General features: G+C 40.3%; 1 protein-coding gene across 1 annotated transcript in view; it reads left to right on the plus strand.

The window, feature by feature from the left end:
- The first annotated feature begins 340 nt into the window (after positions 1-340).
- LOC141272795 (protein-glutamine gamma-glutamyltransferase E-like) overlaps positions 341-17,414 on the plus strand; it is a 41,505-nt gene continuing 24,431 nt past the window's right edge. The window contains exons 1-8 of the mRNA XM_073683863.1: positions 341-621; positions 9,090-9,263; positions 9,431-9,673; positions 10,319-10,437; positions 12,474-12,602; positions 13,562-13,739; positions 16,301-16,430; positions 16,830-16,933. Of these exons, the coding sequence (XP_073539964.1) occupies positions 615-621; positions 9,090-9,263; positions 9,431-9,673; positions 10,319-10,437; positions 12,474-12,602; positions 13,562-13,739; positions 16,301-16,430; positions 16,830-16,933 (1,084 nt within the window). The 5' untranslated portion in view covers positions 341-614. The remainder of the gene's footprint in view (positions 622-9,089; positions 9,264-9,430; positions 9,674-10,318; positions 10,438-12,473; positions 12,603-13,561; positions 13,740-16,300; positions 16,431-16,829; positions 16,934-17,414) is intronic.

Below are 17,414 nucleotides of genomic sequence, written 5' to 3' on the forward strand. Positions count from 1 at the left end.
TGATGACATCCCAAGGCTATCCATTTTTTGATCGACCCATTCACTTGAATGGAAAAGTGCAGATCAGGACAATTGGCTACAATGGGTATGTGTTCAATCTGTAAAAAAACACATATATGAGATACAGATGTCTGAATGAGGAATAAAACAAAAGAAGGGGGAGATCGGCATTATGATCAACGGAAACGCTGTCAAGTGATAAATACTGCATATCCAAAAATAGCAAAAGAAACATAAGAGAAAAACAACACATTGTTGTTACTATATTCATTTCCATGAAAGATCCTCCCTTTTAGATTCCTCTGCATGAATCAGAACTTTGTTTAAGGTTCTTCCCTTAATGACTATACGTGTTAAATCAAGCAGACCTGCCGAACAGGTAAATCATAATCCAGAAAATCATCCTGCATAGAACAAAACATATCGCTCTACATCTCCGACGAGAATATGTGTCTCAGGAAGTAAATTGGGGTCAGGTTCTCCTCCCACAATTGATCACTACTAGCTAACTCCTCAGTTGGGTATCAGTAGTGATTGATGAGCCTGGATTCTGATGGGAAAGAGGTCGAAGACTCTGAACGCAAGCAATAGTCTTCGGCTGAGATCACATCATCATGGCAGGTCAGTAGACTGGAGCATTTTCTATGCCAATTCATAGACTGCACGTTAATTATATCTTACCTATACTTATAATAGTCCGGCAATGGAACTATGATTATAAGCTGCGTACACAAGCATTTTATTGTGTGTATTGTTCCCTTCTTAAAAAAAGGGTGTGCAGCTTTTCTGATTATAGTGTCAAAAGTAGTTAATGAATTTAAAACCTTTGCTATGTGCTCTAGAGTAAGGCTTTGTTCACAGGTTACAGTCCCAGTCTGATTTTTCACCCTACTGTGGCAAGACCACAAACAGTCAGGCATAAGAGCGCACCACAGCCTAATAGTCTCTGACATGTGGCTCTCTAGCGGCTGTGAAACTAAAACTTTTAGCATAACCTCCCATATTCAAAGCGCCATCTGACATTGTGTCTGGTACGTCAGCTTAGCCCTACTGAACTGAATGGGGCTCAACTCTAATGCCAGGCACAAGCATGTGAAGGCAAGTATTAAAGGGGCCATTCACCCTTTGTTCTGATGATTACAAAGGGTCTCCCACCAAATTCTGATGGTCTATTCTGATTACATTGTATTTTAAACCAGATGTAAAAATGATCTATGGGAAGTTAAGGCCCCGTCACACTTAGCGACGCTGCAACGATCCCGACAACGATATGACCTGTCAGGGATCGTTGCTGCGTCGCTATGTGGTCGCTGGTGAGCTGTCAAACAGGCAGGCTCACCAACGATCAGGGGAGCAGCGACATCGTGGAAAGAATCTTTCCACGATGTCCTGCTCCTGGTTACAAGCCTGCTGAAGCAGGAGCAGGCTGGTAACTATGGTAAACATCGGGTTACTAGGGGCACACGCGCTCCTAGTAACCCGTTGTTTATCCCTGCTTTTCGCACCATCCATCTTCCCTTAGACTCAGACCATTTTCCCTGTTCCTGCTGCCGAAAAACATTCCCATAGCATGATGCTGTCACCACCACGTTTCACTGTGAGAACGGTGTTCTTGGCGTGATGAGCTGTGTTGGTTCGGCACCAGACATAGCGTTTACCTTGGTAGCCAAAAAGTTCAATTTTGGTCATATCTGATCACATCACCTTCCTCCATACATTAAGGGAGTCTCTCCTACGTGTCTTTTGGCACACTCAAAATGAACCTTACAATTTTTGCTTGTAAGTAAATGCTTTTTTCTGCTCACTTTTCCATAAAGGCCACCTCTATGAAGTGTACGGTTACTTGTGGTTGTAGGGACAGAAACTTCAGTCTTTGCTTGGGAACTGTGCAACTCCTTCAGGGTTACCTTTGGTCTCTGTCCTGCCTCTCTAATTAATGCCCTCCTTGCCCAGGTTGAGAGTTTTGGCCCTTTTTTGGCAGGTTTGTTGTGGTAACATGTTCTTTCCATTTCATGATAACGGATTTGATGGTGCTCCAGGGATCATCAGAGATTGGGATATATGTTTACAACACAACCCTGATTTGTACTTCTCAACAACTTTGTCCCTGACTTGTTTGCAGTTCTCTTTTGTCTTCATGGTGTTGTTTGGTTAGTTGTTCCTCTTGTTTAATGGTGTTGCAGTCTTTATGGCCTTTCAGAAAAGGTGTGTATATACTGACAGACCATGTGACACTTAGATTGCACACAGATGGACTTCCTTTCACTAAGCATGTGACTTATGAAGGCAATTGCTTGCACCAGAAATTCTTTGGGGGTTCATTGCAAAAGGGGTGAATACATATGCACATGCCAATTTTCAGTTATTTGATCCCATAAATTTAACTTCTGCCTATATTTTTCTGACTTGACTTCACCAACTTAGACTATCTATTGCTGATCCATCACACACAAATCGGATAGCAAAAATATTTAAACACAGTTGTAATTTAACAAAATAGGTAAAAAGCCAGGAGGGGTGGTGAATACTTTCACAAGCCATTGTATATCTGGATTTCTGGATGATTAACACTCATGTGCAGGGACTGTGTGTAAAGCTGAGGTATAATAAATGATATGAGGGTCACCCCCATAGGAGACCAGATGTGGTTAACCTTGTACAATTTTACATTTCTTTTCACTTGTGCTCTGTTAAAGTACTCTTAGTAGTGTCAGTTCACACTATTGAACACAGAAGCTTGTTAGTTGCAATACAAGTTAGGTGGCATTAATATACTTGATGGTTGCTTATTACATTGAGTGGTACAAAATATTTGACTATTTCACTACTAAGTTTAAGCAGTTAAAAGTGAACTCAGAAAAGGCCAGTATTAACTTCCCACAGGATCCTAGATAGTGTTGTCTTTATATCTCTCTCTAGAAACTTCACACAACAACAGTGACAACAACAGGAAACTTTCTTGACTCAACTCAACAGGAGGATGGTCATTTCTTCACCGACATCTGTGTCTAACAGTTCTTCCTTTTCCGATCCCTCTTACCAGTCTTCTGTTGAGCCACCACAGAATTGAATCATCCATGCCATCTCACAGGACTTAGGACAGCCAATCTACCAATACATTGTCCACCGGTCTCTCCATGGCTGACATTCTACACAGGTGTAGTGTTATCATGCAATGATTACTGTCCCCAATTCAAACCATTCTGGTTCCATCACAGTCCCAACAGATTCCCTACAGCTGATATGCTCAGCACACTCTACTTCAGTGACAGCCGACACCGAGCCCTGCTAGCAGTCCTTTGCTATGGCTAAGCAATTTGAACCCTCTATTATGAAACGGCAATCATTCTCTATGTCAGCTCACTATCTGCTTCTTATTAATTTTCTCCAAGCCTTTTCTGGTGATATCTTGATGGTAATAGTTGCATATAGGCCTCAAGATTGTATATCAACTGCAAGGTCTCCACAAGCTCTTTGTCACATAATATGGTTTTCAAACTGTCACTGACGTGCCCCCTGGGGCCGTGGGGTACTCGGTGCCGGGCCGGTCGGTGCTGGGGATGTCACGGTGGCAGTGACTCGGTCCATGGCCCTCGGTGGTCAAGTAATTAAAGGGAAAGGTAAAAGGGGAATAAAGTTTTTAGAGATAATGTTCGTGACGCCACCTGTGGGTCTGCGGCTATATGGAGCCACCGCTGCGGTGCAGATCCTCTGGAGCTGATGGTGACGCAGCAGAGTTGGTTCAGCTCTCCACAGGCAGAGCTTAGCTCCAGGGCAGTAGATGGTGATTTTATGAGGTAGATGTTGTTGGTGAGATATAATACAGGTGATGCGCAGCAATTATTCAAGGACACAGTGGGGTGCCATCTTCAGATTTTACTCACAGTCCTTAAGTTCTCCAAGTTACAGTCACCTGTGTGCAACCACCCATGTCGTCCTGTGTCCTCCGGGGTAGTGATCCAGCAAACTCTCAGGTATCTCAGGAGCACATGGAAGAGACCCTGTTCTATGTACCTTTCCAGGTCGTCTCACTGCGCTGGCTCTCACCCTCCTGCCCTGCTCCTCACAATCAGTGTCCCAAGCCAGTGGCCTCAGGCCTTGTCGGGCGACTTGCAGTCCACTGGACCCTATGTGGCCACCTTTTCAGCGATGTAATTGTGGGTTTTGGCTGCAACACCTTGAAAATGCTGCAGCCTGCAGTTGGCTAGCTGAGCCTGGTTGTTCTCCACTAGTCTGGGGCCGGTCCCCTTCTGCGTCCTGATCCCTCCATGTCAGCGTGAATTCGGGCGCACGGGTGGCTTCCTGCACTCTCCGTGCCCCTGGGATCCCTTCTGTCTCTGGAGCCTTTCCCTCTGCTCCTGTCTTCTCTCACTCTCCTCCAGGGCCTCACTCACTAGGCCCGACTCCTCTCTCTCCTTCCTCGCTCTCCTGAGCGGAGCTCCTCCTGAGCTCCCACTCCCAACTGCCTCTCCTCTGAACCTGAGCTTGATCTATCTCTAGATGTTTCTCTCTGTCTTTTATACGCTTTCTGTCTGTGCTCCCCTGATCTACTACCTCCACCCACCTCCTCTACCTAGTTCCACCCTCCAGCTAGGGACCAGGGACTGTGCTCTCCCTTAGGAGCAATCTCGCCCTTCCCTACTGAAGTGGAGTGTATTGGATGTAGTGGTGTGGGTCCCGGGTAGTACTCCGTCCTTACTTGAGAGTGGGGTACCACACCTGTGGGTGAGATGCAGTACTTCTGTGGCTACTGGACCCGCAGGGGCGCCACACCACCACCTCAAATAACAAGCTGCTCCAGCTTCAATATCGCCATACTTGCTAATGAACAATCTGCTTCTACATTAATGGATAAGTCGAGACTTAAAGGGGGCTCTTAAAGAATGTAATAAAATGACCCCAATCATGTAGTTCCAATGGCAGGCAGTCCCTCCTAGTTATATGTCAGGATGGGCTGCAGCATAAAGAAAGACAGCTACCGAGACTTGTGTGTCAACTTCAACTGACGGAAGACCAGTTTGGAACCACACATACCGGAGCTGCCGGAAAAGTGTGTGGCAGGAGAAAAAAATAAATCTTTTTTTCAGACTGAGCATGGAGGACTAAGCCTGGAGAAAAAAATTCTATGTGCTTATGTCAGAGGCTGACTGGAACAGTCATGTGCTTCTCCGTGGATTAAAAAAATTGTTCTAACCTGTGTATGTGAAAAAGTGTTTTTGTATTGCATAGAACCTTATAGGCACCAAAGTGCAGGGTTAATGTATTGCCATATTATGTGGATGACTCAATGTGTTCTGATGAATGTATTAGAGATAGGGAAAGGACAAGATTAGTATAAATGGCATAGGTTTAGCTTTAGCTATAGAATTAGCTATAAGATAGGATTGGGAACAGTGCACAATAAGTTCAGGAAGTAGACAGGTTTAGGACAGAACCAGTTAATGTGTTCAGAAACAGCTCCAGTGTGGGAGGGGAAGGGCCAGTTAACAAGGGGAGCCCTTCCTGGTTAGTGCAGTTAGAGTAAGATATTAGTTGGAGAGATAGCAATAGTTGGAGGTCTGGAGGGCATGAGGAGCATGGGCTGTTCAGCAGCAAGAGAACATTAGCCATAAACTTGAAGCTGACATTCATGGAACGTTCAGGCCTATGGTCCAACGGAGGCACTGAGAAGCGCGACTCAATATTTTCCTAGGAGAGGAAGTCGGATGAGGAATCGCATAAGGGAGTTGGACTTCTGAAGGGACTCATTGAAACTGCAAAGCTGGATGGAGTATACCAGGACTCAGAGATGCCAGAGAGGAAAGGGTTAGCTCAGGGCAAGTGAACAGCAGACATCAGAACGTGCTGTGCTATGGACGTTGAAAGCTGAAAAGTTTGTCCACAATACTGTGTGTTTCAATATGATGAAAATGGACAGCTAAGTAAACTTCTTTATTATAAAATGAATTTGATGTCCCCTATTGTGTGTGCGGCAGTTCCTGAAGTTGAAAACCGGAGACAGCAGAGGCCTGTGGCCAAAACATGAGTGTTACGCACCACACGCATAGCACAGGAGAATTAGAATACCGTTTTTTTGCAGGGTTCCAGGGTGTGGGAACACAGCAACCCTTCCGCCCATGACTACTGCCCTGTGCACCTTACACTTAGGCAATTGAGTAGAAGATTTATTTCTTCTCCTGTCAATTCTCTGGCAATTTCGGTATACTGTATGTACTTACGATACTGATCTCCAGAGACACAGGTCTTGGGGTAGTTTTTCTTCACACTGCAGCCCATCCGGACACGTGAGTTGGAATGAATTACGTGATGGTGGCCATTTTATTACATTCTTGAATAACCCCTTTAATTGTCTCATAGATGTAATCAAAGGGCTTGTACACAGTACATACTCCTCCACTACACATACTCAGACCACTCCGTATTGTCATTTCTTTTTCGGCTCTGTATTCAACATTGTGGTGCAGGGTTCCAATGTGACAGTGCATACTCCTGCTCTTGCAAGGCCCTATGTTGATTCTGGCACCTCCTCTTGTAGATCACCATCAATTCTACCAATAGCTAGTATAAAATATTGTGATATTGCCGCAATATGCTGTGGCCCTCCGCAGCAAAAAAAAACAGAGATCACCAAGTGTCAGGGCAGCACAGTGGCTCCGTGGTTAGAATACAGCCTTGCAGCGCTGGGGTCCTGGGTTCAAATCCCACCAAGGACAATATCTGCAAGGAGTTTGTATGTTCTCCCTGTGTTTGCGTGGGTTTCCTCCGGGTTCTCCGGTTTCCTCCCACACTCCAAAAAGACATACTGAGAGGGAACTTAGATTGTGAATCCCGATGGGGACCGTGTCCATAATGTCTGTAAAGCGCTGTGGAATTATTGGCGCTATATAAGTGAGTAAAATAAAATAAATGAAATAAAAAGTGTCCAGCACACCCTTCACAGTATAATACAGTACGTCACATTGACAAAATATCTGCATATAAACCATAACAGTGCAATGGAAACAATCAATTACTCAAACAGAAAGAAGAAAAAAACATCTAAAACTAAAATGTGGTCTTTTGTTGTCGGGGTCATACATTACAAAATGTAAACATATTTGGCATAAACAGGGAAATAAAATTATGCATTTTAGGAGTAACAATTATTGATTAAATAAAATAACTCAGAATAAAATCTAAAAATAAAAATAGTAGATTTTTTTTATCATCTTTGTTTGTTTTCCCTAAATATTATCTACAAAAAAAAGTATAAATCCACCCAATTTGCTAAAATAAAAAAGCCCCTGCAAAACATAGAGCAATATTGAGCAGAGTGATGCCATGTGCACACTTTCAGTATTCAGTCAGTATTTTACCTCAGTATGTGTAATCCAAAACCAGGAGTGGGTGATAAATACAGAAGTGGTGACGTGTTTCTATACTTTTCCTTTGACTGTCCCACTCCTGATTTTGGCTTACACATAATGAGGTAAAAAACTGACCAAATACTGAACGTGTGAACGTGGCCTAAGACATAGAAAAGCCAAGGAGCCATTTCAATTCTCCATCTTCTCCACACCTCTGCTGTGATTCTCTCATGCGTGAGAATCGGATCACACTAAGGTGACGCTCGAATCACGCTGGAGTCGAGCTGATTCTCTCACATGAGAGAATATACGCCAGTGTGACCCCGGCCTAACAAACTATCCGGACATGAGCAGGCAGGAATGTAACAACAACTGTCTTATGTCCTGAGCTCTATGGATGTTAATCGTGTTTATTCAGAAGGTTAATTCTAAGTTTACTTTTATATGACTCAGCTTTGTCAATATACAGTATTCATAAACTGTAACCTTATTGAACCGACCTATATAGGTATCAAGGAGTGGCACAAACAATTCCCAAGTATAATTTTACAATAGCAACTAAATGATATATGAAATTGATTGTGATTTTTAACATTCCCATATTACCTACCTATATTTCATATTTTTATATGATAAAAAGGGAAGATTAAGAAAACTGTCATATGCAAAGCCAAAGTCCAGCATCAAAGAATTTCAGGACCATGTTGTAGAGTTACTTCAACAGATCCCAAAATGACAGTTCAAACCAAGCAAAGATGCTCGGTGCACCCTTGGTGTGGCCAAACAATTTAATGCACTTTCCCATTACCATTACATCTACCTCCATCCTCTGGTTTCAGAAAAGTCAGAGTTTTCACTAAATGGAGAGGGGGCATAAATACATTTTAAAAAAAGTAGGTGGTAATATGCACTGAACTGCTTTGCCACTTTAAGGTTGTACGATCATCTGTGGTTGGTTTGAACAGTCTTTTTTTCTCTTTAAATATTACTGAAATTCTGTGGGTGCTCAGTTACTCCCAATTAGTATTGCAAATCTATACACAAGACACAGATGGAAAGACTTCTACCAAGGACTGTATGATTATGACTTAGGATTATGTTTGCAAAGTATATGAACATACAAATAAAATGGTGATTTATTTGTATATTACAGGTAGTGGCCTACTAACTCATAAACCTAAGTATGTAATGAATATTGTGTGTTTATTCCCCATACAGATGCTCAAAGAAAAAAATGAATCTTCATTTTATACTATTTCATATATATTATATTCAATTTAAGTAAAGCTAACAAGCATCAGCTTAATCTGATGAAATGCTGCTTGGAAATATTTTTTCAAGTAATATACATATAATTACATTAGCCACCCTATGCATTCTTTCCAATGGCCCTGTTAAAGTGCTATTGGCTTTCCTGACATATTGTAGGACCATTAACTATGGGGTTTGATGCCATAAATAATCTGCACATTACATTTAGCCAGGACTATCCAAGAAGAAGGCATGCAAACACATATTACTTGCTTCACAAATGTATTTTATTAACTCAAATTCAATGTAAATGTATCATAGTTTTAACTGTTGGCAAGAAGCCCAGTGGTTAGTAAGGGGCATGGCACTAAGCATATGCCTGATCTTTATTCTGGAGGGGGTAGCCTGACCCTTAAGGGGTTAAATAACAAACGGGAAAACATGCATATACTACATGAAATGTCTTATTTTGTTTGTTTTTTTACATTATAGCCCTAAGACTAAAGAAAGCCAGTTTGGAAAAGGTGTCAAACATGAAGGCACACAGAACCAACAGCTATAACAGCAGCAATCTCATTCTCAGAAGAGGGCAAGAATTTAAAGTCAAACTTTATTTCAATAGATCGATCCAAAAAGGAGACACGGTGGAATTTATTGCTAGCACAGGTAACGGCACGTTTTGTAATTTCAGAGGTTGCCTCCATGCTCTGGCAATTTTTGGTTTTATCATAGTTATCTAATGCCAAAGATTACTTATACTTCAGATATTTCCTACTTTCCTAAAATTACTATTCTTGATTCCAAATCAGCAGCTCTTTTTAATCTGTACGTAGGTCCGGCCCCTGCAGAATCAGACTACACACTTACAGTCTTTCAACTCTCTGGAACTAAAAATGGCAAAACCTGGACGGCTGTAATAGATTCCAGGTCTTCTGCTGAAGTGACCGCCACTATTAAAACATCCTCACGAGTACCAGTCGGACCTTACAAAATGAGTATATACATCTCCTCTAAGAATAAAAAGAGTTATTTCAAATTAGAGGATATTATACTACTCTTTAATCCATGGGCTAAAGGTAAGTCAACTAAATAGTTTAATATATTTTTTTCTACTTAAACTGTTCTGTGCTAGTTTACAAAAACTTTTCAGATACTTTCCTAAAAAGATAGAGAAGAGAGGGTAACCTGTTTATCTATAAGCCTGAGTGCAGAACCGTTGTAAAATAATATAGGTGACACATTACCTTTAAGTAAAAGTCTCTCTGTGTTATGCAGGGTATAATCTGTAATCATTTAGAAAAGAAAGAGTGAACAAAGGGGGTTGTGTCGTGAAGATAACCCATGTCCATTTGTTCTATCAAGAAGATAGACATAATAGAAGGGGGTTCCTTGACCAAGACCCTCCCCCAAGGACTAAAACAGCTCCAGCTCTGACAGATTCAAGCTGTCAGACCACCATGCAATATTTATTTCCATTGCAGCAGTTGACAGCCTTCCCAGCCCAAATCAGCTGTACTAAAGATGCCTGCACCACATTCTCGAAGGGGATGTCATTCAATATGCAGTCCTGTACCCCAGGACAGCAGCCACGCAGACATTTTCCCTGCCACTGGTGGCTTCAGGTGGTCAATTTTGTCTTTAAGTCATAATTCTCCAGGCAGTATGGGACCTTTGGGTTATTGATCAAGCATAATATCTACATGTATAACATTTGTCTTCAGATGACGTTGTCTATATGAAGAATGAAAATGAAAGACTTGAATACGTTTTAAATGACAGCGGAATCATTTATTACGGTCTTGAAGATTACATTAAAGAAGCAGGATGGAATTATGGACAAGTACGTGGATTTTAATCATTTTTCTTTTCTGATTGGAAACAGCAATCTATATTTCCAAGTACAATGGTTGGAATAACTTGCCCACTGTGGAATAGCTGCGGTAGTATCAACTTATAAAAATCTCTTTACCTATCACAATTTTTCCATTACACACTATAAAGTGTAGATTAGTAGTGTCTATAAAACGTGATTTTAATTAAAGTGTAACTATTAAAGCATTAAAAGATAGGGCATTGATTGTAGTGGTCAATGTGCAATTCTTCCTTTGCCCTGTGTTGAAGCTACAAGGAAACTGAACACTTGCTATGGAGTTTCCTCATAGTTCCAGTTGATCACTCGAGGTCCCAGCAGTGGGACACTCTATATTCAATTTACTGTGGATCCATTTAAACAAATAATGTCTAAACTGAACAACTGCTTTACATCATAAACACGTTAATATTATTAATTTCTATATTTTTCCCATTGATATAACAGATTGAGAATGATTGTTTGATTATTAAAGATACTCAGACAATTGATATAGTTCATATCTATATCAGTTGTCTGAGTATCTGTTATAATCAAATCAAACCTAAAGCTGTCCATGCACGACATAGCTGTCAGCCAAAATCTTATATACTGTAGTTATTTCTCATGACTCCTCCATACACATGAGCGCTCCGCCCAGTTAAGCGTTCAAGTCTTTTCAACGGGGAGAAAGAAGAAAGCTGCTGCTAGACACTGCTGACAGCCATTTATCTCCCCTGAAAACAAATTATTTGTTGAAATTCCAACTGTTCAATACTTCTTTCCCTCAACTTCAACTGTCGAGAGAGAGTCCAGAGGCCCTTACATATACATCAGATGGTCGCCATTCCTATCGCAGGGTTTGACCAACTTTCATCTAATATTTGTGAGAGCGTTCACTTTATTTGTACTATAACATGTATTACCTGTATATTATAGGTGAAATATGTTTAGTGTATAATTTGTGGGGGAGTTCGGCAAAGCTAAATACTATAGGGACAGACATAGCTAAGGGTTGGGATTAGCCCATAGAGGGAGGGAGCAGTCCCAGCAAAAAAAGGGACTGCTTCCTGGTAGTGACTCAGATAGGGAAGTACACTAGCCAAGGTCAGGTTCAAGTTTCATTGGGCGAACAGCTATCGTCCAATGCAGTGGGAAGTCTTACTGGAGTCTCTTGTGGACATTCCTGCAACATCCAGAGCCTAGGGCTCGGTACAGGTACTACGAAAAGTGCCTTATCCTCTCCCGTACCGACTAAGTTCAATGTGGGACCGCGTTAAGGGAAGGTAACAGATCCTGAGTGCACTGCGTGGCTGAACAGAAAATCTTTGGGGGTGATAGAACCAGCAAACATGGGAATAGTTCAGGAGGAACGGATGGTAATGCTGGAAATAATAAGTTTTGTGCCTGAAACTGCATGTTATAATCTGATGAACTTGAACTTTTGCTTGTTACAATGAACTGCGTGTCCCTTGAGTTACGTATTTGCGGTGGCTCTTGAGGATGGAGGCCTGGAGATAGCGGAGGTCTGCGGCCTACAAGTGAGTGTGATGCACCCCACACTTGACAGCCCATTGGGACTTGGACACAATTTTTCTGCAAAGTGCCAGGGCGTTATGGAGCTGCAGCTCGGCCATGGCTACCTCTCACGGTCACTTTACACCTCAATATATTAAGATGGTAAAAACTTTGATGAGAATGCTTCTTTAATTTACCAAGTGATTAATTTAAATGGTTATTTCTAAGATAGTAAAATAACCAAGCAGTGTACTAGGTTTTTCTTGATAAATATCATACAAAAGGAACAGAGTGAAAGCAAAGCATGCGCACCTCCACTCCATTCAAGAATGGGCTCTGCAGTCTGGTTCTGGCTTCCAAACTCTTGTTCTTGAGTACGCTGGAGGTCCCTATAGGTAGGGCATAACTTATTATCTTGGGAATAACCTTTTAAGGTTATCATTCAATAATGCAAGTAATGATATTATTTAGTAAAAGAATGATAGATTGTTATATTGCCCTTTTTCCAGTTTGAAGAAGGCATTTTAGACATCTGTTTCCAGATCCTGAACAGAAGTTTAAATTATCAAGAAGATAAAGTACTGGACTGTTCAAAAAGATATGATCCTGGCTATGTGGGCAGGGTACTTAGTGCCATGGTAAGTAAATTATGTGATATTTCTAATCAATCGACCAGAGTGCTACTGCTAGAAGGTATTGATTGTATTCGACTATAGACGATTGTAACAGGGATTTAGTAAAATAAATGAGCTGGAATATTATGCGTTTTAGGAATTTGTGAGAATCACCCAACAAGTATGGGTGACTCAGCGGCAGTATAAAATTTGAAACTAAATGACGAAAAGGTTTTGACACAAAACTAAGCCAAGCTATAAGTGGTGTATAGTTATTCAGAAAAGTCTCAAAATGCAACAAATTGACATCCAGCATGAGCAAATGTGATCTGGTGGATTTTCAGACTCTACAGTCTAAGTTACTTTGTCTTAATATTAGGAAAATAAATCTTTCTTTATTATTAATTTAAAAGTATATTTATATTGAGATAAAAGTTTATTTAGATTAATTTAAAAGTACCCTTTCTAAATCACGATAAAAAAAAATATGTTTTTACTTCTAAACAATATACGATAAGACAAATAAAGAATAACACATAAAACAATTCATAACATTTACACATTTTAACATCTTAACATTTTGATAAAACCAATATGCTATTATGGAAACATCCAAATGAAGCGGAGAGACAATTATTTAAACAAAACTCTTTTCATCAAATTTCATCTTGCAGAACCAATTTCATCACCATTACATAAGTAGACAATTTAAAAAGCCCATTCTCCTCAAGGAAGACTGTGTGGCTCAGTGGTTACTAATGTTTCCTTGCAGCACTGGGATCCTAGGTTCAAATCTGACTAAGGGCATTTTCAGCATAGTGGTTGTATGTTTCCTTCCATACTCCAAAAGGCATATTGGTAGAGCATTTAGATTCTGTGCCTTCAACTTGAGGGACAAGGTTGACAATGTCTATTAAGTACTGTGAAATTTATGCACGATAGTAAGCAACAAAAATAAATTCCCACCTCTTTCCCAACTACAGATCAACAGTTTTGATGATGAAGGTGTGTTGGAGGGGAACTGGTCTACTAAATTTCCAGGTGGGGTTCATCCTGGGGATTGGAATGGAAGTGTAGACATCCTCAACATGTGGCGTAAAGGAGGTTATAAACCAGTCAAATATGGACAATGCTGGGTCTTTGCTGGAGTCATGTGCACTGGTAATACATACATATATATATATATATCCTCAGTATTAAGACATAGATGTTTGTATAGGACTTCTCTCATGTTGTATAAAATAGGAATAAAACCAGATTCACAGTGCTGGAAATGTAATACACCAAATGCTGATTTGATACATTTAATGTGGAACTGCCTCCGACTTAGAAGATACTGAAGAGATGTGATAGACCTTATAAACAGGGTATATGACTGTCGCATTCCTATGGAACCTCTAACATGAATTTTGGGATATACAGCTGAAACCCCTATAAGTGAAAATCACAGACTAGCTATTGCCCGAATATTATACCAGGCAAGGAAAAACATAGCTTCATATTGGAAAAACCCAAATCTCTAGCTATGACGGAGGTAATATCAAAGGTGAATAATACCTAGAGAAGTATGTGTATCAGAAAAGAGGGGCATATCGAAAATTCGAGGATATATGAGCTCCCTGGTTGGACAGTCCAAATCTGGCCACCCTGACATTGACATGGTTTAGAGTTCTATTTGAACTAACTTAATATATATGTGCGGGCTAGAAAATTGAGAGATGTCTTTCTTCTTATATATAACTGTTTGTATATGTTACTATTTGTACCTATACTGTTATGATGCTATGTGATATTTTTGTATCCATGAAAGTCTATACGGGTACTTTTGCAATATGCTCCTGTATCGACAGTGGAGAACTATTATGGGGATAGGGAGGGCTGGGTGGGAAATGGAAAGGGGTTCTTTGTATTAAAATGTATATTTTTGTTGTAAAAAAAGAGAAATTTCTTCAATAAAAATTATTTGATCAAAAAAAAAAAGACATACATGTTAAAAGTATGATGTAGGTAATTTACTTATGCATTTATTAGAAATGAGCGAACGTCTGAAACTTGAAATAGCCAGCTTCGCCAAATATTTCTAAAAGACTAGATTAGCATTAAATCGATAAATTAAAATTGCAAGGACTGTGAAGCCTCCAATTGCCCTAAAAAGATGCAACACTTTGCGTTCTAATAAGACTAGATTTAAGCTCTTTAACACAAACACATAATTAGCAAGTCAAAGTAACCTACTTATCCCCAGTATAAATAAGTACACCCCAACAGATTTGTCAGAAAACCTTTAGTGTCCTTTCAGAATGAACAGTTTCTATGACATACCATACTACAAAAAGATTTGTTATTTTGTAGACGAAAAAAAAAAAAATTCTGACAAATTCACTCAAGGCCATGTTGCAAAAATGAGTACATCCCAATGAAAGTCTTAGGAGCAAAACTAAAGTTTTGATTGCAAAATTCTAATTAACAAGAGTTCAGTCACAAGTAATTCTAATTATTCATTAAATAGGTGTTCAGCAGACAGTTGACTATAAAAGGGTATTACTTAAAAAGAATCTGTCTGCACGAGTTTGTAATGTAAAGACTAAGACCTGGCTGTAATCACGCTGTAAGACTGATTGAATTGATACTTTTGGTGAAGAAATCCGCTTTGTTGTTCTTCTTTAATCCACATTTGAAATTTTCTTCGACCCTCTAACTGCCTCCAGTGTTTGAATGATAGCTCACTGCTTTGTCAGTGACTCAGCTTGTCTGTTCGAAATCTCATCAGTGACCTGTCATTTAAAGGCCTGCGGCAGCCACAGGGTCTGGGGAATCACAGACAGGGAGAAGAAGTACAGTCCGGTCCTTGTGCACCTAAATTTAATTAGCAGGCAACTTTAATTGGTAATTAAAGAAGAACATTAAAGCCCTGTCTTCATTTTATATTACAAAATCATCCTGTCAGGTTCTCTTTAAAAAAGAAAACCCCTTCATATTTCATGCTGTCAGAAATGGCACCACATGGAAGAGAAATGTTACAAGACCTGAGAAAGAAAATAATTTCTTTACACAAGAAAGCTGAACGCTACTAGAAGATCAGCAAAGCTTTACTTATTAGTCAGAATACTGAACGCTGTGATGGCTCATCACTCCAGAGTATACAGTCCCAGTAGTCTTCTTATTTTTCTCCATGGGCCCTGGCAATTTGTAGGTGGGCTTTTTGTGCATGGACTTTAGGAGACACTGTCTTTGTGGATGGCAACCATGCATGCCATTTCTCTACAGTGTACGCGTATTGTAGCATGTAAAACATTCACCCTGGTTTGGCTTTCTACTTTATTTAAGATAGTGTACAGATCTATGTTGCTCTGGAACTGAGCACTGTTAGCACCACTGATTTGTCAGATGCAGAACTACCACCAATCTGATATCGATGATCATTTTAGGGATAGGTTATCAATATCAAAATAGTGAAAACGTAAATATTTGGCTGCCTTCAGTTACCTCTTGAGTAAGCTTAGGTGCTTATTGTATACTGTTGTACATAAAGAGTGCACAACCTTTTTTGGCCAAAAGGCCGCATTGTGAGATTGTGCTACACTTAGTAGCACAATGTGTACAACGTACACAGTGCACAGTCTATTTAGTTTGAATTATAAAATCTGGTGACAGAACCATTAAGTAATGATAAAAAAAGACTAATGTTTGCCCTCTGTTTCCCGTTTTATTTTTTTTCCTAGTTCTCCGATGCTTGGGAATACCAACTAGAGTAGTCACAAATTTTGTTTCAGCTCATGACAAGGATTCAAATCTGAGAGTCGATAGTATCTATAGTAAAAAAGGAAGATCAATGAGTAAAGACACACTGTGGTATGGAAATTTTTCTCTTTTTTCTATTTCTGCTGGTGTGGAATGTGCACACGGCATGAAGGTGTTGCTGCCAACTAACACTATATCATGAAAAATGACACTTAAAATGTCAATAATGAAAATATGTTATTCTGCTACAGCCAGTATTTCATATTACATATGCATAAGTATACAAGTACAACCTCAATTGCAAAAAAAATTGATCTGCTGTGTGTAAAGAAAACAAGCATACAATGATTTTAAAATCTCTTACTGCCATACTTTATTCTGAACAGAACATAGGACACAGATGACAGACTCTCTTTAGCCCTAATGTGAGGACCTTCTTTGTAATGTGTATTTTAAATATTTTAATAAAATAAATAACAAATAATGTTTAGTAAATTATGTAATCTGCAGGAATTTCCATGTTTGGAATGAAAGTTGGTTCTCTAGAAGTGAATTGGGGTCACGTTATGGAGGATGGCAAGTGCTGGATTCTACACCACAAGAACTAAGTGGAGGTATGGGATAAGGTCTATTGCTTTCAATAAATGTTTCTTACGGTACGATACTGCTCTGCGGGAGCTGCGTTCCGGCAAAGAGCAGTATATGTACAGCGCAGTGATCTCTCATGCTGAGCGCCGCGGCGATCACGTGCGGGTGTCAGCTCTGTGTGAGGGCTGACACCCTGCAGCACTGCTTACGATCAGTGCTAGCACCGATCACGAGTGTTTAACCGCTGTGATGCCGCTGTCAACAGTGACAGCGAAATCGCGGGTCATCGTATAGGGAGTGGGCTCACTCTCTGCTTCCATCCCAAGATGGCCGCGGGGTCCTTCAGGGGCCTTCAGGAAGGTGGCTGTGTCAGCTCCTGCTCTTTGAGATGCCTCCTTCTTGCCTGTCAGACGCCGCTCTGAGGCTCTGCAGTGCAGATGCATTGCAGAGCATCAGATCAGCGATCTGATAGTTTAAAGATGATGCCCCACCCTAGGACAATGTAAA

This window comes from Phyllobates terribilis, unplaced genomic scaffold, assembly GCF_046119375.1.
Source record: "Phyllobates terribilis strain yellow unplaced genomic scaffold, ASM4611937v1 Scaffold_5__5_contigs__length_657084704, whole genome shotgun sequence".
Classification (NCBI taxonomy): domain Eukaryota; kingdom Metazoa; phylum Chordata; class Amphibia; order Anura; family Dendrobatidae; genus Phyllobates; species Phyllobates terribilis.